Source organism: Emys orbicularis, chromosome 9, assembly GCF_028017835.1.
Source record: "Emys orbicularis isolate rEmyOrb1 chromosome 9, rEmyOrb1.hap1, whole genome shotgun sequence".
NCBI lineage: Eukaryota > Metazoa > Chordata > Testudines > Emydidae > Emys > Emys orbicularis.
The window spans coordinates 48,676,143-48,699,548 of record NC_088691.1 but is presented as its reverse complement, the minus strand read 5'-3'; the positions used below and the strand labels follow the sequence as shown (position 1 = coordinate 48,699,548).

Genomic DNA, 23,406 nt, shown 5'->3' with positions numbered 1-23,406 from the left:
GCCGGAGCTCCGGCGGGGATTTAAAGGGCCCGGGGATCCCCGCAGCAGCCGGAGCTCCAGGCCCTTTAAATTCCCGCCTGAACCCAGCTGCCAGAGCTCCGGCGGCGCTTTAAAGGGCCCGGGGCTCCCCGCAGTGGCAGGAGCCCTGGGCCCTTTAAATCACCACCGCGGAAGCCGGTCCGGTCCGTACCGGACCGGACCGGCTTACTTTCACCTCTGGTACTATCCTGCTTCACAGCTGAGTCTTACTTCATTAACATTTATAAGGTGCTTTGAGATCCTCAAATAGCCGGTACTAGCTAAATATTATAAATGGAATGTCTGCCTTAATTTAGAGGGCTTCAAGGAAATGGAATTACTGAAATCATTAATATTCTTTATTGATTTAATTGTTTAATTGAACTCTCATAATGGGGGTCATTTTCCTAAGCAGTATACAAATATCTAACAAAGCCCATAGCTAGTCTGTGTATACACATGTTCCTCTCATGGTTACCCTCGTCCACCTTCGCCCTCCTCCTTCTAGTGGTTTGTTCCATGCACTAGATTCGCCTTGTTTCCAGTTGGACTGTGAGCGCTTTGAGGCAGGGTCTGTGTCTGTGCAGCCCTTAGCACAGTGGGATCCTGATCTCAGTTGGCTTCTCTAGGGGCTGCTCTGATGCAAAAAACTAACAACACAGGTTGTTTTGACAGACTTTTGCTTTTGCTGTTGCTCAGGGAAGCTTTGCTGGCAGAAATGGGCGTGGCCATGAGAGAAGATGGAGGCACCCTGGGTGTGTTCTCTCCTAAAAAGGTAGGTAGGATTCCTTTAATCTCTTCCACCAGGCCAATCAGATCCTTCTAAAAATATACCTACTGCCCAGCAGCAGCACTTGGAAAATACCTCCCTGTTAAATTCCTATTAGTCCAGCTCATTTCTGAATAGCTCCGAGACATGTGAACTGCCCCCTCTAGCTCAGTGGGTGTTGACTCTGAAACATAAAAATGACACGTTAAACATCAACCCTGTTCACTGTTTCACTGCTGATTGTTTTAATAGAAACATCCAGCTAATTTTCCCTTCCTGTTCCCAAACTGCCTGCCACAATTCTCCAGATGGAGAATTTACTGTCAAAATAAAATAACCTGGGTTCCTGGAATGATTGTATGATTTCTTTTTAGATGCAGCTTATTAAAAACCTCCATTTTCCAATGTAAATGAAGTAGCTCCTGAATTAGCTGTCTGGCACACCAGGTTGCTGTAAAATCCAGGGATTCCTTGGTGCAGGATTTAGGTCCAGTTTGCCATGGAGTATGCAAGGCCTTAATCGTGGGTTTTAGACGTTGAATTATTATTAATGCCGTAGAAGTGTCCCAAAGTGTGCCAGGCATTCTAGGAAACCTCTGTTCCTGCCCCCAATCGCTTACATACTAAAGAGCTGTGGTTGGGCACTATATATTATACATTATTGTTGTTATTAGGGCTGTCATTTATTTTACATTTTCAAATATATTGATTTCAGTTACAACACAGAATACAAGGTGTACAATGCTCACGTTATAGTTATTTTTATTACAAATATTTGGACTGTAAAAAACAAAAGAAATAATATTTTTCAATTCTGCCACTACAAGTACTGTAGTGCAATCTCTTTATCATGAAAGTTGAACTTAAAAATATAGAATTACGTACAAAAAATAACTGCATTCAAAAATAAACCAATGTAAAACTTTAGAGCCTACAAGTCCACTCAGTCCTGCTTCTTGTTCAGCCAGTCGCACAGACAAACAAGTTTGTTTACATTTGCAGGAGATAATGCTGCCCGCTTCTTGTTTACAATATCATCTGAAAGTGAGAACAGGCATTTGCATGGGATTGTTGTAGCTGGCGTCGCAAGAGATTTATGTGCCTGATGCGCTAACAATTCATATGTCCCTTCATGCTTCAACCAGGGTCGGGGGCAGAGTGGGGGCCCTACAGGCAGTAGCTCTGGCAGATGGATGAGATGTTTCTTATAGGATCTCTTCTCAAGTTCTAGAGGACTCTCTCTTTTCCTGTGTACTAACGCTGTGCCCACCCAGCTGTGGCTGGCATGGGGTGAGACAGGAAAGAGGCTCCCCTCGAAAATACAACATAACGGTTCTGTAGAATCGGGGGGGGGGGAAGGAGAGGTGGGAGGTCAGAGACGAAGGATGAGTTAGGACACTAACCTGGGATGCAGGAAACCTGGTTCAATTTCATGCTCCATCAGATTGCCTGTGTGCCCGTGGGCAAGTAGGTCATTTAGGCTCAGTTGCCATGTCTAAAATGGGGGAACAGCACTTTCCTACTGTGACGTTTCCCTCTGGTGTTATTTGGACCAGTGATCTGCTAGGTCACTCCAATCTTTGACTCTGGGAGCCAGGCTTACCCCGCACTGCTGTGAGAACCCCCACTCCTGGGCTATTCATGCACAGCCTCTGGCATGTAAGCTGCTCCTTAGATTGTGCAGCCAAATGATGCTAGCCAATATCTCTGGTCCCAGACACAACCCTAGGAACCTCCGTCTTGCAGTGTCCAGTTATGCCCACTGGACACTGCAAGCTTATATGAGTTCGTCAGTTTAACAAACAAATTGATATGCACCAGGCTTGTTATCCCAAGGGGAGTCTCTGACATGCTTTAACCCAAATACACTGTTTCAGGTAGAATAAACAAACAGATTTATTAACTACAAAGATAGATTTTAAGTGATTATAAGTCAAAGCATAACAGGTCAGATTTGGTCAAATGAACTAAAAGCAGAATGCATCCTAAACTGATCTTAACACTTTCAATGCCCTTACAAACTGAGATGCTTCTCACCACAGGCTGGCTGGTTGCTCTTCAGCCAGGCTCTCCCCTTTGATCAGTGCTTCAGTCTCTTGGTGGTGATGTCTGTAGATGGAAGTGGAAGAGAGAGGAAGAGCATGGCAAATGTCTGTCCCTTTTATCATGTCCTTTCTTCCCTCTTGGCTTTGCCCTCCCCCCCCTTCAGAGTCAGGTGAGCATTACCTCATCACAGTCCCAAACTGACCAAAGGAAGGGGGGGTGACTCACTCCAGAGTCCAACAGATCCCTTGTTGTTGCCTAGGCCAGTGTCCTTTGTTCCTGTGAGGATGGGCTGGGTTTGTCCCATACATGCCCTGATGAGGTGTGAACTGACCCTCTGTTCCTGAAGAGTTTTTGCCTGGGCTTGCTTTAAGCCATGAGGACACATTTTCAACCTCATAATTATATACATGAAATTACAACCTATAACATTACTATAACAACGAATACTATAACATTACCATAACAACAATGCTCAGTACATCATGAGCCTTCCGAAGACACCTGACATGACAAACTTCACATTAGATACCACACAAGCATATTGTAAGGATGAACATGGGGGTGCTGGGTGTTCCTCCGAGGTACAGAATGTCACGCCTATCTCCTGCAGTGTTCGGAAGGTAAATACCCTAGCAATGGTGGGGTGCTTAGATGCTATAATAAAGGGGCCATATAAGTACCATTAGTAGATAGATACCCAGGCAACAGGTGCCTAATTAACACTTAACTAGATGGGTAGAGCAAGAAAGCAAGGCCTTTTGCAAAAGTGGATCCCTATAACAAAGCACTTAACTCCGTATTTGGGCACCTGGATAAATCAGAAAGTGTAGTTAATCAGAGCTCAGCACTCTGAAAATCAAGCCACTTATTCAGATGACCAATACAGCATGAGGAGGTGTATTTTATGCAGGCATTATGGAGATTCTTGTCCACAGACACTTGTACAATATCCTAACAAAAACCACCTTAGCAGTCCTCCCCAAGTTAGACCTGATGTCCCAGGGCGAAGCAAAGGCTGCAAGGGTTAGCTTAACACAGGCTGCAAAGCAGGAAGATCTAGATGAGAAAGTGAGAGGAAGAAGTGGAAGAAGCCAGCTCAAAGAGGGGGAGGAGGAAAGAAGCGACCTCATCATCTGTTGCGACCAGGCTTTAGTAGATTGGGTGGAGGATGCAGAAGAGACATTTTGGCTACTCCCAATTGTCAGATAGACCTAGGCTCTGGCTACACTTGCAGATGTAGAGCGCTGGGAGGTAAACCAGCCCTCGGAGACAGCAGCAGGGAAAGCGCTGCCATGTGTTTACACTGTCAGCTGCAAGCTCAGTGGCGTGGCCACATTAGCAGCTCTTGCAACGCCACAGAGAGCAGTGCATTGTGGTAGCTATCCCAGTGTGCAGGTGACAGCAGCGTGCTTTTCAAATGTGGGGGGTGGAATGTGACAGAGTGTGTGTTGTGTATGTTGGGGGAGAGATGTGTTTTGGGGGGCAGAGAGTGTGTCAGCATGCTGTCTTGTAAGTTCAGACAGTGGCAGGGGGAAACCCTGACATCAGACATCAGCCCCCACTTCCCCCCCAACCCTCGCCTCTCTCTCACACACAGGCACAAACGCCTGCCTCTGCAGCAGCAGCATTCCACAATAATGGTTTGCTTTGTGTCCGGGAGCAGATAAGCATGCCGGCTGTCAGAAATGGAGCTTTGAAAGGGGATATCCACATGCCTGCAGCCGAGTTCAAAACAATGACCAGAGTGGCCACTTGACTTCAAGGGATTATGGGACATTTACAGAGGCCAATCACAGCGCAATAATGCAACACGTCATTCACACTGACACCCCGGTGTTTCAGCCAGGGCGCAGCAAGCTCTATGCTTCTCATGGAGGTGGATTACCAGGGGCGCTCCAGCCGCGGAGTCCAGGCGCTCTAAGTGCCTTGCCAGTGTGGACACCTCAGGAGTTAGGGTGCTCGGGGCTGATTTAATGCGCTCTAACTTGCAAGTGTAGCCAAGCTCTCAGTAACTAATTCTTTCTACTTGTGCATCTGGGGGCTCTCTTCCTGTGAGGCAGGGACTGAGGGTGTAGGAACCCAACTCAGGAATCACCTAATCCTATAAATCAGGAATTGCTTGAGGTCTGTGATCTTCATCTTTTAATAAACAACCCTTCCACTCCTCAGTGTGTGTTGACTGTTTGCCCTTGCATGAGGGACAGTTTCCGATCCTCTTTGCATGCCATTTAGATTGGTTTTATTGTTGTGATTTTAGAGGATCTCCCACAAGGGATCAATCAGGTGTAAGTTTATAACAGTGTGAGCTTGCTCCCAGAAGTGCTCTGCTTCTGGCAGCTAAAATTCCAGCACTGAGCGCTTCCTCCTAGCAGCACGGTTGCTCCTTGGCCATTTGGGGGTGCGTTAGTTGTGCCATGGGAGGACTTGGCTGGCTGTAATTGAATAAAGAAGCAGCTGTACCATGTGCTGGTGAATTCAGGAATCTCAGCTCCAGCTCAAAGGATGTAGTAGGCCCTCCTGTGTTACGGTAGTATGTCCATGCCCCTTGGCTCACACGACCCACTTGACTTTTACTCAAATGCAGGGTGGTATTAGACAGCTGAGGCAAATTTCTTTACATTTTCCAAGCCAATTAGAGAAGCAACGTCAATGCTGAATAGACCTGATTTCCCCCAATCCCATGTGGCGCCGTCACTGGCACCTGTGCAAAGCGGGTGTGAATGGAGCTTGCTGTGAATGGAAAGCCTGATATGCCCCCTTGGCATGAAAGTAAATGGCCTGGTGAGATGCAGGGCACAGGGGAGCCAGGCCCCAGCTCTGCTGTTCCTGCTTCTGTTTTGATTTTTAATCAGCTTGTGAGGCACTGTTCAGGGAGGCAGGGACTGTCAAAGGAGTTAGAAGCCCAGTGAATGTCAATGGGAGTTGGGCACCTGACTCTCTTTAGCCACCTTTGAAAATCCTTATGTGACGTTCCCCTCTGGTGTTATCTGGACCAGTGATCTGCTAGGCTTCTCCAATCCTTCACTCTGGGAGCCAGCCTTTACACTGCTCTGCTGTGAGAACCCCCACTCCTGGGCTGTTCATGCACAGCCTCTGGCATGTAAGCTGTTCCCAGCTACTTGCAACCGAATGAGACTAGCCAATATCTCCAGTCCCAGACATGACCCTAGGAACCTCCATCTTGCAGTGTCCACTTATGCCCGCTGGACGCTGCAAGCTTATATGAGTTCGTCAATTTAACAAAGAAATTGGTATGTACCAGGCTTGTTATCCCAAGGAGAGTCTCTGACACGCTTCAAACCAAACACACTTCTTCAGGTAGAATAAACAAACAGATTTATTAACTACAAAGATAGATTTTAAGTGATTATAACTCAAAGCACAAGAAGTCAGATTTGGTCAAATGAAATAAAAGCAAAACGCATTCTAAGCTGATCTTAACACTTTCAGTGCCCTTACAAACTGAGATGCTTCTCACCACAGGCTGGCTGGTTGCTCTTCAACCAGGCTCTCCCCTTTGATCAGCGCTTCAGTTGCTTGGTGGTGATGTCTGTAGATGTAGGTGGAAGAGAGAGAGGAAGAGCATGGCAAATGCCTCTCCCTTTTATAATGTCCTTTCTTCCCTCTTGGCTTTGCCCCCCCCCCTTCAGAGTCAGGTGAGCATTACCTCATTGCAGTCCCAAACTGACCAAAGGAAGGGGGGTGACTCCCTCGAGAGTCCAACAGATTCTTTGTTGCTGTCTCGGTCAGTATCCTTTGTTCCTGTGAGACTGGGCTGGGTTTGTCCCATACAGATGTGATGAGGTGTGAACTGCCTCTCAGCTCTTGGAGAGTTTTTGCCTGGGCTTATTTTAAGCCATGAGGATACATTTTCAGCCTCATAAATATATTCATGAAATTATAATTTATAACATTACAATAACAACTACTGTAACATCACTATAACAACCATGCTCAGTTATGACAAACATGACAAACTTTGCATTGGATACCACACCATCATATTGTAAGGACGAACATGGGGGTGCTGGGTGTTCCCCCGAGATACAGAGCGTCACACCTCCCCTCTTAGTTTATTGTAAGAGGGTTAGTCACTGACTAGTTTGAAGGCAGTTTGTGTTATAGGTCTCTTGGCATCCAGCCATTAAGGCCAGGAGGCAGTCTGCCTCAGTTTCCCCATTCACACACAGCAAACCAGGTTTTTTATGGTTTCTCTGCTGTGATAAGCTTTAAACCTGTTTACAGTTATTAACTGAAAAGTAGCATTATCATAAGGTTTAACATCCGTGTCAAAATTTTTATCCCCAAATCTTAAGATTAATACCAACTTTTTAATCACAGATGGGTGTTTACAAGTATCTTTAAGATACCACACCCTCTGTTCAGATAGTGTAGTTTGTTCGTTATCCATGGTGTCCTTTGACTCTCTCCCATGTAATCAGTCACTGGCTTTTCTTTCCCTCCAGTATTTCCCTTTGTGTGGGCTCTTAATTTAATCATGTTTTTGGAATTTTGGTGCCTCAGGGTCTGGCAAGAAAGGTGTTCAGGGGGATCCTGCACATTGGCTGGCCTTTTGGGGAGTGGTCTCCCAACCCCAGGACTGTAGATATGCAGAAAATCCAGCTTCCCTTTTGGGGTTACCCTGTGTTTTCCCCTCCCAGCACTGAGTCCTCCCCTGCCCCCTAGAGGGTTGTGCTCTGTGGGTTAGGTGTGTTTATCCTTTGATCAGATTCACCTTTACCCAGCAGCTTTCCCATAACTGCTCTCTAAGTCTTACCAGCCTGGGGGAAAACACCCCCTTCTCTGTCAGTTGGTTCATTTGTATTCTGGCAAACTACCACGTGGCAATTTCCTGGTCCCAACTCCTCTGTTACCACAGGCATTGGAGCTACATCTTGATTTAAAGAGACACAGTTACTTTCCAAAAACTTATCAGAAATAGCATCCTGAAAAAACGGGACCTGGATTGGGGTACCCTCCCCTACCCCTTTCTCTATCCCTGAGAAGTCAGCTGTGTGACTGCTCCCCTCCAGGAGGTCAGTTACACAGTTCCTTCTCAAAACCTGGGTCACAGGCTGAGTGCCTGAGTGCACAGATGCTGACCCAGCCACCCTCCTAGTGTCCTGGGCATCCTGCCCCAAGTGACTAGTGAGGAGACATTCCTGTACCGCCACTATTCCTTCTGCAGTTTCCTCCCCTGGGCCCCCTCCTAAGACACATTTCTCTGTGCCTCCTAGGAAGGGTTCTGTCTCTTGTTCAGCTGCAGAACTCTGCCAGCTAACAACTGGGATAGTTTCCTTAATCCCTGACAACACCTCTCCTGCCTCTGCGCCTGAGGGCATGTTGCCTTCTGCTGGAAAGGAGCTAGTCTCAGCCCCTCCCATACTTGAAAGCACCCGGCTTCCCTGTGTTACAGTCACAGTCAGTGGCGTAGCCAGGTGGAGGGAACAGGGGGAGCGATCAAAAAAAAAGGCGCCACCCACTGCGGTGCTTTTACTCACCCGGCGGCGCTCCGGTTCTTCGGCGACGGGCCCTTCACTCGCTCTGGGGGTCTTCGGCGGCACTGAAGGACCCGCTGCCGAAATGCTGCCGAAGACCCGCGGAGCGAGTGAAGGTCCCGCTACCGAAATGCTGCCGAAGACTCGGAGCGCCGCCGGGTGAGTAAAATAAAAGCGCCGCAGCGGATGGCGCCTTTTTTTTTTTATCGCTCCCCTGGGTGAGTAAAAAGGCGCCAAGAAATTGACAAGGTGCCACTTGTGCTCAGTGGGGGAGCGGCTGCTCTCCCGCTCCCCCCCCAAGCTACGCTACTGAGTCACAGGAATCCTCACCCACCTCAGTCGTTTCTGAGATCCCTTGCCCCTTCTCTGGGCTCTCTTCTGGGACACATTTCTCCCTGCTCCCTAGAGCTGGTTTTGCCTCTGGTTCAGCTGCAACCTGCTGGCAGCTAAAAACCTGGACAGTTCTCTCCCTGGCAGGCATTATACCTCCATCCCTTCCTGATGCGGTGTTGCCCCCAGCTGCAGTGCAGGAGTTGGTCTCAACCATCCTCCCACCTGGAAGCATGTGGTTTTTCCCTGCTGCAGAAGAATCAAGGAGATTCTCTCCCATTCTCTCAGCAGTTCCTGAGACCTTACCCTTTCCCTCGGGGGTCCCAGCATAACACCCCCTCCTACTACAGGCACATACTTTAACCTGGGCTACACGGAAAAAATCATTACCCAGGAGCAGGTCGAACAGGAGGTGTTCCATTACCCCCACAGTCAAAACACTTTCCAAACCTTCCCAAACCACATGGACTTCAGCTAGTGGTGTGAGGAATCTGCGTTTGCCCACCCCCACAATCTCTGCCATTTTGCCAGGCAACATACTGGCCTTTCGGACCACACTCTGCTTAACCAGAGAGATCTGGGCCCCTGTATCCCTCTGCCCCAAGTATTCCCCGCCATCAATCTGGACAGCCTTAACATGCTCCATACCTGGTTCTGCAACGGCTAACCTCACAGAACCAATATAATAGGTTTCAATTGCTTGCGGGGTTTCGGTGTTGAGGCCAGCAGAACTAACATGAGCTCTTGTTTGCCTGCTTCCTCCTAGCACAGGGCATTTATTCCTCAGGTGATCAGTAGAATTACACTGATAGTACCTTTTGGGCTCTTCTACTTTTACAGGAGATTTGGGATGAGGGTTAGAGGAATGTTTTTGGGTGAGAGACGGTTTAGTCTCCCAACCCCCTTCTCTCTTCCCAGGGGCAAAATAGGTTCCTCCCTTCCCACCAGTTTTAAACCCCTCTTTCTGTGGCCTGCCCTCAATAGACGCCTGATTCTGTTCGAAGGCATCAGCTAAAAAAGCCATCTCATCCACAGACTTTACATCTTTGTCCCATAGACACTGCTTTACATCAGCCTTACATATGCATAGGAAATGCTCTTGAGCAACAAGATCCAACATTCCCTCAAAACTTGCTACTTCTCTATCCCTCACCCATTTTCCCAACAAATCTTTCATTTTGTTTACATATTTGCAATTACTCATCCCAATATCCCTCTTAAGATTCCTAAATTTAACTCCATATATTTCAGGGGTAATCTGAAAACTTCGCAAAACAGTATCTTTAAATTTACCCTAGTCTAAAGCATCTTCAATAGGCATTCCATTGAATACATTTTGAGCTTTACCAGTTAATTTAGTAATCAGGGTAGGAACTCTCTTATCATCAGTGATTTCATGTATTACACACAGCCTTTCAAAAGTAGTCAGATATTCAGCAATATCCTCCTCTTCACTGTATGCAGGACATAAGTGTTCCCATTTGTGGATTTTTGGAGTGATGGGAGTCGTTGGGGTCGGGGAGTTCTGGTTCTGCTTCTCTAGCAGGTCCAGTTGGTGTTTTTGCCATCTTTCTCTTTCTTCCCGCTCTCTTACTCTTTCTTCCCGCTCTCTTACTCTTTCTGTCATGGCCCTTCTGTGTGCAGTCTCCTCTCTGGCTGCCTCTGCCTCCATAGTTTCCCTGGCCACAGCTGCTTCTTTGAGCCTCATTACTACCTGCCCCATTTGAAACTCGCGGTCCTTTGCCTTCTCTTCTGCTTCCAGTTTGGCCAGGTCTAGTTTTGTAGCTGCCTCACTGGTATCATTTTTCTGCTGTCTTGTGCTTATTTCCCTCACCCGAAATAAACAAACAGAAATTAACAAAATTGTGACCTCTTCCTGACTGTTCTTAGCCACTGCACTTAAGACTCACTTAAAATCACAAATATCTGTGCTTAAAGTGTGCACTTCACTTGGAGTAAGAAGCCGTACATACACCCTGCTCGCTGCACCACTGTGATGTTCCCCTCTGGTGTTATCTGGACCCGTGATCTGCTAGGCCACTCCAATCCTTCACTCTGGGAGCCAGCCTTTACACTGCTCTGCTGTGAGAACCCCCACTCCTCGGCTGTTCATGCACAGCCTCTGGCATGTAAGCTGCTCCCAGCTACTTGCAACCGAATGAGACTAGCCAGGACTATAACAGAGTTTAAAAGAGAACTGGATAAATTCATGGTGGTTAAGTCCATTAATGGCTATTAGCCAGGACGGGTAAGGAATGGTGTCCCTAGCCTCTGTCTGTCAGAGAGTGGAGATGGATGGCAGGAGAGAGATCACTTGATCATTGCCTGTTAGGTTCACTCCCTCTGGGGCACCTGGCATTGGCCACTGTCGATAGACAGGATACTGGGCTAGATGGACCTTTGGTCTGACCCGGTACGGCCTTTCTTATGTTCTTATGTTCTTAAGTATCTCCGGTCCCAGACACATACCTAGGAACCTCCGTCTTGCAGTGGCCAGTAATGCCTGCTGGAAGCTGCAAGCTTATATGAGTTTGTCGATTTAACAAAGAAATAGATATGTACCAGGCTTGTTATCCCAAGGAGAGTCTCTGACATGCTTCAAACCAAAAGCACTTCTTCAGGTAGAATAAACAAACAGATTTATTAACTACAAAGATAGATTTTAAGTGATTATAACTCAAAGCATAACAAGTCAGATTTGGTCAAATGAAATAAAAGCAAAATGCATTCTAAGCTGATCTTAACACTTTCAGTACCCTTACAAACTGAGATGCTTCTCATCACAGGCTGGCTGGTTGCCCTTCAGCCAGGCTCTTCCCTTTGATCAGCGCTTCAGTCGCTTGGTAGTGATGTCTGTAGATGTAGGTGGAAGAGAGAGGGCATGGCAAATGTCTGTCCCTTTTACCATGTCCTTTCTTCCCTCTTGGCTTTGCCCCCCCCCCCTTCAGAGTCAGGTGAGCATTACCTCATCGCAGTCCCTGACTGACCAAAGGAAGGGGGGTGACTCCCTCGAGAGTCCAACAGATTCTTTTGTTGCTGTCTAGGTCAGTGTCCTTTGTTCCTGTGAAGCTGGGCTGGGTTTGTCCCATACAGATGTGATGAGGTGTGAACTGCCTCTCAGCTTTTGGAGCTTTTTTGCCTGGGCTTATTTTAAGCCATGAGGACACATTTTCAGCCTCACAACTATATACATGAAATTACAACCTATAACATTACTAGAACAACTACTATAACATCACTATAACAACCATGTTCAGTGCATCATGAGCCTTCCAAAGACACTCAACATGACAAACTTTGCATTGGATACCACACACTCATTTTACAAGGATGAAAATGGGGTGTTGGGTGTTCCCCCAAGGTACAGAGTGTCACACCCTACCCCAAATGTTCTCTCCCGGAATTATGCTGGGGCAGGAGTGGGGGCTCCATGCAGTGGAGCAGCCTGTCAGGTGGCTGTGTTTTTGAGGGCTGGGCTGTCCTGGGACATGGCTCTGTGTCTGGCATGGATACTGAGGATGCCTTTGACCCATTGTCTCTTTCCCTCCCAGACACCTCACCTGGTCAATCTCAATGAGGACCCGCTGATGTCTGAATGCCTTCTGTACTACATTAAGGATGGGATAACCAGGTGAGGGTGTAACCGCCACAGAATCATGTAGCATCAGTGTGTCTGCTGAAATGAACAGCATCAGACTCTGGTTGTCTGAGTGCAGGGCAGGCCCAGGGCATGGGATCCCCCTCTCCTCCTCATTCACTGCTGAACCAGGTATTGGTGCTCTGTTGCTATCAAACTCAGATCACCAGTGGGACCTGATACTTTAGAGCAATTGCAGCCCTGCCCTCTGCATGGTCCCTGGGTCAGGCTGGCCTTCCTAGAGAAGTGAACTGAAGGGGAATCTAATTGATGTGTTCCCATGGATTTAATGTGCTGTCCCGTGAAGGGAAGCTGGGCAGTGCTAGCCTTGTGGAAGAATGTCCCATCCTGGGGATGGGCGAGGGCTCCCCTCTGCAGAAGACCTGGCCCTACACTACCCAGGTGTACTGTGAAGGGGGAGCAGACCCCGCGTCGGCAGGGGGAGAGAGCAGATGCAGATTTTAATTCCACCACTTGGAAGGGATGCGTTAGCTAGTGTATACTGGCATGCGAAAAGTCATGTTTCCCCATGACAGCTTCCAATTAAGATGTTGGCCTGGCTGCCCGCTGAGGCTCTCCCGGGACTGGATCCAAAGCCCATTAAAGTAGATGGAATGACCAGTGGGCTTTGGATCAGGCCCTTTGAGTGCGCTGCTGCCAGCGGTCTGAAACCTGGTGTATTGTTGCCAGGGAACTCCACTAAGTCTGTGTCTGCCTGCAGGGTTGGCCGAGAGGACGCAGAGAGGAGGCAGGACATCGTGCTGAGCGGACACTTCATTAAGGAAGAGCACTGCATTTTCCGCAGCAACACCAAGGCCGGTGGCGAAGGTACCCGCGGACAGAGAACCTCACACGTCCACAGTCTGTGCTCTCACCCCAGTTCAGTCACATACCTGGCTACCTGCAGCTCCTTCTTAGTGTTTGCAGCCAGGGCACCCCAGCTTCTGCTTACATCCAGGAGAACTGGGGCACTGATGCCTGTCAAGAGGCCTGGAGTAGGGCACCTCCTCTCTACCTACTTGTCAAGGTGGGGTGTTGGAATACAGTCTTCGCAGGATGTGCTGTGATAGCGCCACCTGTCTTCTGGGTTGGGTCATTCCCATTTCCTTTCTTGCACTCGTTGAAGCACAGTCAGACCAATCTCCTGGCTGTGCCAGCTTCCCCAGTCACACCCCTTGAAAGGCAGCTAGCAGTGCAGAGCATTGGCAGGGCACTGTTGCCTTCCATAGCCACACCACTGGCAGAAGTGAAGGGAAGCATCTCCAGGGAATTGCAGGTGATATGCTAATAGAGGCTATTCTGTACGGCAAATCAGGAAGAAGAGAAGATGGTTGTGAAAGAAAAGAGTGAGATATGGAGGCTGATTCCCTTGCCGAAGACATTCTGCATTGTCTGAGGCTATCCCTCCTGCAAAACGGGTGCAAACTTGCCTGCTCACAGGAAGCAGGGGGTAAATCTCTGGGATTGATTTGTGGAAAGGCCAGAGACTCAGGCTCTGTTTTTTTCTTAATCTCTTCCTTGTCAAATCTGTGCCTGTGCACAGTCTTTCAGAACGCGCTTTGTAGCTTCAATGGGAGCATGGTCCAACCCCTAGAATCAGTGGTAGATGTCACTAGCCAAGCAGAGTGAGGCCTAGCACTCAGCTCAGTGGCATTTTGCTGTTTGCAGTCTGAGATGCACAGGGAAGCATATTGTTCAATATGGTGACTGTCGACCAGGCCTGATTTCCACCTTGTGCTCATTTGGTACTCAGGGAGTGGAGCAGTGGTGACATCAGAGGTAGCACAGCCAATCATCACTCCCTCCCTCTAGTTCATTTGAATACTTCAATCCCATTGGTTGAAATGAGTCAGCAAGTGAAACTGCAGGTCAGGACTCTTCTCTGCTTTGTCAGAGTTGGGGGGCCGGGGGCTCAGAACTGGAACAGTGGGGGCTGCTTCAGGTCAGGAGCTGTGTTGGTTGAGTAGGAATGAGGCTGGAGATTTGAACTGTGGCTCCCTCCACACTATGCCTGGCCTGGGGTGTGGGAACAATTAGTGTAGTGGGGGTGCTGAGAGCCATTGAACCAAACTGTAATATAATGGAAACCACTTCAAGACGGAGGGTGCGGCAGCACCCCCACCGTGTTCCCTCTAATTTTTTCTATCCGTGGGTGGAATGAATTTTGTACCATATTGTACCATATTGAGGTAATGTGAGGATATGCGCCACCAGCAGAAACAAGAAACCTAGATATTTATATATTTTTAAAAAGTTACCATAGGGATAATTACTCCAGCCAGGACAGGGTAGGCATTTTAGAACTCACTAATCAAAGAATTACATTTAAGCGTAAGAGAGAAATAGAAATTATGAAATGCATAGACCAGTCAAAACACTAAAACAACACACTTTGAAATGTGTTGGGAGGTGAATATAAAAGACACAATGTGTGTGTGAGACAGAGAGAGACACGCTGCGCCTTTAAGTAGATCGGCACTCAGCAGTCTGAAGCCTGCTCCCTGCTTGTTCAGACACAGCAACACCTGCCAGCCAGCTCTGTCCTGAGTCCTGTCGTGTCCCCGCCCTGCTCTGTGGAGATGGGGTACAGGGGAGGGGGACACCCTGACATCAGCAGTCTCCTCTCCTCCCCCACGCTCTGCACAGCAAGCAGGAGGCTCCTGGCAGCAGCTGGCCAGAGGCAAAGGGCAGGAGCAGCGCAGCAGTGCGGGAAGGGACACCTGAAGTGCACAGCACTTGATAGCTTGCTGGGCGGCCCCGCAGCTTAGAGGGAACTTAGACCCCCAGCACCCCTAGTTCCACCACCTATGTGTCTGGCTCAGGCAAGATCATTTCCCTTTGCCCAGTCAGAACGGTTGTAGTTCATGTAAACATTGTAAATCATGTGGTGCGGCAGACAGAGATTCCTTAGCCTGCTGCACCCAGTGGGCAGTCTCGAGAGGAGAGAAGACAGGCAGGCAGCAGGGTTCGGATTCAGGTTACTGGTGGGTGTTGCCTCAGTGCTGTGAGGGGAGGTTGTTATTAATATATAATTGATGACGCCAAGAAGAGTGGCAGCCTGGCTGACTCAACATTATACAGGTTTGCTGGCAGTGTCCTGTAAAATCACTACAGGTTTAGGGATAGAGACTGCTTTCCTGTCCCTCCTCCCACCTGCAGCAGCAATGGGGTGGGCAACCCACTGGCATGCAAAAGCAATTCATTGTTAAAGTCTGGAATGGCCCAATCCCTCTTTCACTCTGTCCAGGAATCTCCGTGCAGCCTAGCTTGCCGAAGAGGCCAGCAGGTGGCAGTACCGCAATATAACGTCCAGTTTGGAGGGTACTTCTTACCGAGTGACTAGAGAACTAATAACGCCACTCACAGATCCCCGGGCATCCTAGGGTCCCTCTGTTTACTCAGCATCATGTGCTGTCTCCTCTTACACATGCTGCGTAGTGCTTTGCTCTGTGAGCAGCCCCCGGGCTGTCTGTGGGACTAGTTGTGACGTGGGAGGGAGCGGGGCATGTTCTGGCTCTCGTGATTAATGCTCAAGGACTGATGGCAGGTAGTTTGCAGTCTGCAGAACCAGGCTGGACTTTGGCATGGAAGAGACAATCAATGCCAGTGAAATAATGGGGGTAAGAAGGTGGTGTAGGCCTGCCCTGTGGGAACGTATGGAAAGTAACCTGGTATTTATAACTAAAATATAGATAGAGGGGGAGATCTTCAAAAGCACCTCAGGGGTTTAGAAGCACCAGCCCCATTGATTTTCAGCGAGACGTGCTCCTAAATTCCACTGGCGCTTTTGAAATACAACCTTGTTGTATGTGCTTGGGCCCAGCTCCACGTCTGGAGCAGGGTGTCCACTGGCATCAAGATGCTAAACAAACAGCCCTCCCTGCCTATCGCAGCCCACAGGGCCTGCACAGCCAACCTTTCCAATGCGATCAGGAGACCAGCAGCCCTTCAGGCCTCTGCTGTCCCTTCACACCTCTTCTGCTGTCTCTTTCTCTCTCCTATGCCTTTCCCGCAGTAGTGGTGACACTAGAACCTTGCGAAGGGGCCGACACCTACGTCAATGGCAAAAAAGTGATGGAACCCAGTGTCCTGCGATCCGGTAGGTCCTGCTTCAGAGGGGGTGATTGACTCAGCACTGACAGATTGCTTTAACCACTGACTCACATCGATCCCCCTATAGAAACACACCAGGGCAGATGGTGGTTCTAGTCTAGTGGCATCAGTGCAGTGACAGTGGGGGATAGTCAGTGGGGTTACTCATGCTCAAGTGCTCTGTTGAATCAGGGCATAAGTTGTGGGACACGAGAGGCCTTGTTGGTGGAAATCCTGCTGTGCAACCCTTGCCACTGAGTTGGGGTTCCTGCATATACACCTCTACCCTGATATAACGCTGTTCTTGGGAGCCAAAAAATCTTACTGCGTTATAGGCGAAACCGCGTTACATCGAACTTGCTTTGATCCGCTGGAGTGCGCAGCCCCGCCCCCCCGGAGCGCTGCTTTACCACGTTATATCCGAATTTTTGTTATATCGGGTCGCATTATATCGGGGTAGAGGTATACTGGAGACCTCATTGGTTAACTCCGAACTGCCCTCCCCAAAGGAAACCGAATCATCATGGGGAAGAGCCACGTGTTCCGATTCAACCACCCTGAACAGGCTCGCCAGGAACGGGAGCGGACCCCATGTGCAGAGACCCCCGCGGAGCCAGTGGACTGGGCCTTCGCGCAGCGAGAGCTGCTGGAGAAACAAGGCATTGACATGAAGCAGGAGATGGAGCAGAGGTAGGAGGCATGGGGGAGGCAGAGGAGATGAGGGATCATGGAGGAAGGGGAACATGGAGAGGTGGAGCAGAAGGGAAGGAAATGGGGTGTCAGCCAGTAACTGGATCTGTCCAGGTTTGTCATTTTGTCCTTCCTAATTCTTCCCAGGCTTCAGGAACTGGAGGACCAATACCGCAAAGAGAGAGAAGAGGCCAACTATCTTCTTGAGCAGCAGAGGCTGGTAGGTGGCACACACATTCTGCTTCTTATCTGGTTCATCAGAGCAACGCTAGTCACCGTCAAGGCGCAGACTGAGGTTGAGTCTCTAGTCTGAACAATGGATAGCGTGCTGACATGAGTAGGGCGGATCTGCATCTTCTGAAGATGCTACCTAGACTGGAAATATCATGTGTCTCCACGTCTCACAGGGCCTTTTAGACAAGTGAACACAGCTGGGAGGTAGGTTGGCTTTCTACAGGGAGTGGAGCCATTTTTCAGTTTTATGGGGATCGAGAGAGACCTGGTACAGGAAGGGGGTGGTCAAAATCAAGAAGACAGTTGTTTGTGGGTTATTTCCTTATCTTCCCCCCTTTCCCTCAGGACTATGAGAGTAAACTGGAGGCTTTACAGAAGCAGATGGACTCCAGGTATTATCCTGAGGCCAATGAGGAAGAGGAAGAGCCCGAAGATGAAGGTAAAAGTTCAGTGAAAGCAGAGAGTGACTGAAATAAATTGTGCAAGAGAGAACGAGCTTTTTCCAGTTTTCCTGGCCAATGACACTTCCTGATGGCCCTGGGAGCGGGGCTCTGGTCTGTTACGATGAAAGTCCGGAAGATCCAGGTGTATCGGCAGGAGACTCTCTCTTATCATAAGAATGTCCCTAGTGAGTCAGACCAAAGGTCCATCTAGCCCAGTATCCTGTCTTCCAGCAGTGGCCAGTGCCAGATGCCCCAGAGGGAATGAACAGAACAGGTAATCATCAAGTGATCCATCCCCTGTCACTGCTTCCCAGCTTCTGGCAAACAGAGGCTAGGGACACCATTCCTGCCCATCCTGGCTGATAGCCATTGATGGACCTATCCTCCATGAATGTATCTAGTTCTTTTTTGAACCCAGTTATGGTCTTGGCCTTCACGACATCCTCTGGCAAGGAGTTCCACAGGTTGACTGTGCGTTGTGTGAAGAAATACTTCCTTTTATTTGTTTTAAACCTGCTGCCTATTAATTTCATTAGGTGACCACTAGTTCTTGTGTTATGAGAAGTAGTAAACAACACTTTCTTATCTACTTTCTCTACACCAGTCATGATTTTATAGACCTCAATCATATCTCCCCTTAGCCGTCTCTTTTCCAAGCTGAAAAGTCCCAGTCTTATTAATCTCTCCTCATACAGAAGCCGTTCCATACCCCTAATCATTTTTGTTGCCCTTTTCTGAACCTTTTCCAATTCCAATATATCTTTTTTTGAGATGGGGCAACCACATCTGCACACAATATTCAAGATGTGGGCATACCATGGATTTATATAGAGGCAACATGATATTTTCTGTCCTATTATCTATCCCTTTCTTAATTATTCCCAACATTCTGTTTGCTTTTTTGACTACCGCTGTACATTGAGTGGATGTTTTCAGAGAACTATCCACAATGACTCCAAGATCTCTTTCTTGAGTGGTAACAGCTAATTTAGACCCCATCATTTTATATGTATAGTTGGGATTATGCTTTCCAATGTGCATTACTTTGCATTTATCAACATTAAATTTCATCTGCCATTTTGTTGCCCAGTCACCCAGTTTTGAGAGATCCTTTTGTAGCTTTTTGCAATCTGCCTGGGTCTTAACTATCTTTAGTAATTTTGTATCATCTGCAAATTTTGCCACCTCACTATGTACCCCTTTTTCCAGATCATTTATGAATACGTTGAATAGGACTGGTCCTACAACAGACCCCTGGGGGACACCACTATTTACCTCTCTCCATTCTGAAAACTGGCCATTTATACCTACCCTTTGTTTCCTATCTTTTAACCAGTTACCAATCCATGAGAGTACTTCCCTCTTATCCAAAACCTCCTCTAATGATACCTCAATCTCTGGACAGTTCCTCAGATCTGTCACCTAAAAACAATGGCTCAGGTTTGGGAATCTCCCTCACAGCCTCAGTCGTGAAGACCGATGCAAAGAATTCATTTAGTTTCTCCGCAATGGCCTTATCATCCTTGAGTGCTCCTTTAGCACCTAGATCGTCCAGTGGCCCCACTGGTTGTTTAGCAGGCTTCCTGCTTCTGCTGTACTTAAAAAAAAATTGCAATTATTTTTTGAGTCTTTGGCTAACTGTTCCTCAAATTCTTTTTTGGCCTTCCTAATTGTATTTTTACACTTCATTTGCCAGTGTTTATGCTCCTTTTTATTTTCCTCACTAGGATTTAACTTTCACTTTTTAAAGGATGCCTTTTTGCCTCTCACTGCTTCTTTACTTTGTTGTTTAGCCACGGTAGCTCTTTTTTGGTTCTCTTACTATGTTTTTTTAATTTGGGGTATACATTTAAGTTGAGCCTCTATTATGGTGTCTTTAAAAAGTTTCCACACAACTTGCAGAGATTTTACTTTTGGCACTGTACCCTTTAATTTCTGTTTAACTAACCTCCTCATTATTGTGTAGTTCCCCTTTCTGAAATTAAATGCTACAGTGTTGGGCTGCTGTGGTGTTTTTCCTGCCACAGGAATATTAAATTTAATTATATTATGGTCACTATTACCAAGCGGTCCAGCTATATTCATCTCTTGGACCAGATCCTGTGCTCCACTTAGGACTAAATCAAGAATTGCCTCTCCTCTGGTGGGTTCCAGGACCAGCTGCTCCAAGAAGCAGTCATTTAAGGTGTCAAGAAACTTTATCTCTGCATCCTATCCTGAGGTGACATGTACCCAGTCAATATGGGGATAATTGAAATCCCCCATTATTATTACTGAGTTTTTTATTTTAATAGCCTCTCTAATCTCCCTGAGCATTTCACAGTCACTATCAGCATCCTGGTCAGGTGGTCGGTAATATATCCCTACCACTATATTCTTATTATTAGAGCATGGAATTTCTATCCATAGAGATTCTATGGTACAGTTCGATTCATTTACAATTTTTACTTCATTTGATTCTATGCTTTCTTTCACATATAATGCCACTCCCCCACCAGCACGATCTGTTCTGTCCTTCTGATATATTTTGTACCCTGATATTACTGTATCCCATTGATTATCCTCATTCCACCAAGTTTCTGTGATGCCTATTATATCAATATCCTCATTTAATACGAGGCACTCTAGTTCACCCATTTTATTACTTAGACTTCTAGCACTGGTATATAAACACTTTAAAAACTTGTCTCCTTTTAGCTGTCTGCCATTACACAATGTCACTGAATGGGACTTTTTTATTTGACTGTTTCTGATCAGACCCCACCTGTATTTTATCATTTTCCATCCTCTGCTCCTCACAAGGACATAGAGATTCTCTATTAATAGATCCTCTCGTAAGGGATGTCCGAACCATGTGCTCCTTCGCACCTGTCCGCTTTCCCCCAGCCCTTAGTTTAAAAACTGCTCTACGACCTTTTTAATGTTAAGTGCCAGTAATCTGGTTCCATTTTGGTTTAGGTGGAGCCCATCCTTCCTGGATAGGCGCACCCTTTCCCCAAAGTTTCCCCATTTAAGTATCAAAGTATCAAATAACTGTAGGTGTCTAAAGCTGTGGTATCACAGTGTGTGGAATGCCACAAAGGGGATGATTATAATGCTGAATGAAGGAGGCAGGGGGTCAAGATTGTTGCTTGTTAAATCACTCTTGTCTGAATTCAGGGGCCGGAGCTCTGCTCATTTGCCGGCATTTTCAGTATCTGCTTTGGATGCTGTAACTCTAATTCAAACACAGCTGTTACAATGGTTACAGCAGATATTCACACTGCACCCACATACCCCATTCTCCATACTCCTTGTGTTCATGTTAGTACTGCCTACTGCTTCTTGATATGCAGTTAACAAGAAGCAGCATACAAATGGATAAGGCATAGAGATGAAGAAATAGCATGAGGTCTGATTGCAAAATTTCTATAGTTGAAAGGTTGGCATAAATCAGTGGGGAATTTATTTATTGAAAATTAATCAGTTGTTCCCTGGTAAAATGTGGGTTCTTTGTTTTGTTTTAAAGGAAGGCAGATGGGAAAGTCACACTTCTAGAACAGAGAAAGGGTATCAGCATAACCCAGAGGGCCTGATTCTTCTTTATACCCAGGACTCTTTACACCCCACTGGTACTGTAAAGGGGCATTAAAGTGGATATAAATTACATTACCCCACTTTAAGGCAGCCAAAGGGCATTAGTGTCAATGAGAATAAGGCCATTACAATTTAAAACAATCAGTGCTGTTATTGTAATTAATTATTTCCCCCACCTCTAGCAGTGTTTGGGAACCTTTAGCCATGTTTGGGAGCTGGTATTGCTGTTTCATACACATAATAACCTTTCCCATCCCTCATTTACCTTGGCTGCTGACAGAGTGGAGTTAGTTTTGGCTTATGGGGGACGTTGCCCTCCCTGTGTATCTGGGGTATTTCTTTTGGACCTTGCACTGTGGTGCCCTCCTGACTTGTGTGTGGAACAGTTATTAGGGCAAGAAAAGAAAACTGTATTTCCTCATGTTCAGAGCCGGTCACATAAAATCATCACTGGTAAAGTTTGCAGGTGACACAAAAAGTGGGGGAGTGGTAAATAATGATGAGGACAGGTCACTGATTCAGAGAGATCTGGATCGCTTGGTAAACGGGACAAGCAAACGTGTTTTAACACAGCTAAATGTAACTGTATACATCTAGGAACAAAGAATGCAGGCCACACTTACAGGACGGGGGCTCTATCCTAGGAAGCAGGGACTCTGAAAAAGATTTGGGGGTTGTGGTGAATAATCAGCTGACCACAAGCTCCCAGTGTGATGCTGTGGCCAAAAGAGCTAATGCAATCTTGGGATGTATAAACAGGGGAATCGTTAGTAGGATTAGCGAAGTTATTTTACCTCTGTCTTTGGCACTGGGGCGACTGTTGCTGGAACACTGTGTCCAGATCTGGTGCCCACAATTCAAGAAGGATGTTGATAAATTGGAGCGGTGTCAGAGAAGAGCCTTGTAGTGACAGACTCAAGGAGCTCAGTCTATTTAGCTTAACAGAGAGAAGGCGAAGGGGTGACTTGATCACATTCTATAAGTACTTATATGGGGAGCAAATACATGATCATGGGCTCTTCAAGCTAGCAGAAAAAAGTCAAACACAATCCAATAGCTGGAAATTGAAGCTAGACAGACTCAGATTGGAAATAAGACATAATTTTTTAACAGTGAGAGGAATTAACCATTGGGACAATTTACCAAGGATCATGGTGGATTCTCTATCACTGACAAGTTTTCAATCAAGACTGGGTGTTTTTCTAAAAGCTCTGCTCTAGGAATTATTTGGGGGCAGGTCTATGGTCTGCGTTATACAGGGGGTCAGACTAGCTGATCACAGTGGTCCTTGCTTGCCTTGGAATCTCTGAAAACCTCTCCACAGCCTGGATGGAATCAAGGGTGGATGAGTGTTGGTGTTAGTGGTGGTGGGCAGAGGAGAGTCGGGGGTGTCCTTTGAAGAAAGTGACCTTGTCTCTTTGTCTCAACAGTACAGTGGACTGAGCGGGAGTTTGAGCTGGCCCTCTGGGCCTTCAGGAAGTGGAAGTGGTACCAATTCACGTCTCTCCGGGACCTTCTGTGGGGCAATGCAATTTTCTTAAAGGAGGCCAATGCCATTAGCGTGGAGCTGAAGAAGAAAGTAAGCACCTTCTGTCACACTCAGGCTCTCCGGGATTTTACCCCTGAGTTATGTAACTGAATTTTCTTTCCATTTTTTTGGAGGAAATTGGATGCCTCCACTTCCTCATGGTTGCTGGTTGCAGAGCTAAGCACATGCATTTCCCAGTGATTACCAAACCAAGAGGTGTTTGTACACAAACAGTGAGCACATGGGACAGAAATTGCAGCCCTCTGCTTCAATAGAGTCTCATCAGCTTGCATGTACCAGCAAGATGGCAAAGCTGTGAATGAGGTCAAGGGCTGGGGCTCTCAAAGACCAGAAAACGTGTTCCTAGATGAGCCATATTACAGGTTCTACCAAAAGCAATGGGTCAGATTCGAACCTGGCGTAAGCACGTATATCTCCATGGAAGTCACTGACACCTGCTTACCCCGAGGTCTGGGGTGGCCCCTTGTGCATTTCAGGAGTTACACAGAGTGGATCGATGCCAACAGTCCAAAGGCATTGGCTGG

General features: G+C 47.2%; 1 protein-coding gene across 17 annotated transcripts in view; it reads left to right on the top strand.

Moving 5' to 3' along the window:
- The window catches only part of KIF1A (kinesin family member 1A), a 148,187-nt gene that overhangs the window by 59,452 nt on the left and 65,329 nt on the right, over positions 1–23,406 (top strand). For all 17 annotated transcript variants that reach the window (XM_065410667.1, XM_065410666.1, XM_065410665.1 and 14 more), the window contains 8 exons: positions 718–793; positions 12,213–12,292; positions 13,020–13,126; positions 16,314–16,397; positions 16,900–17,080; positions 17,228–17,300; positions 17,660–17,753; positions 22,764–22,912. In XM_065410667.1, the coding sequence (XP_065266739.1) occupies positions 718–793; positions 12,213–12,292; positions 13,020–13,126; positions 16,314–16,397; positions 16,900–17,080; positions 17,228–17,300; positions 17,660–17,753; positions 22,764–22,912 (844 nt within the window). The remainder of the gene's footprint in view (positions 1–717; positions 794–12,212; positions 12,293–13,019; positions 13,127–16,313; positions 16,398–16,899; positions 17,081–17,227; positions 17,301–17,659; positions 17,754–22,763; positions 22,913–23,406) is intronic.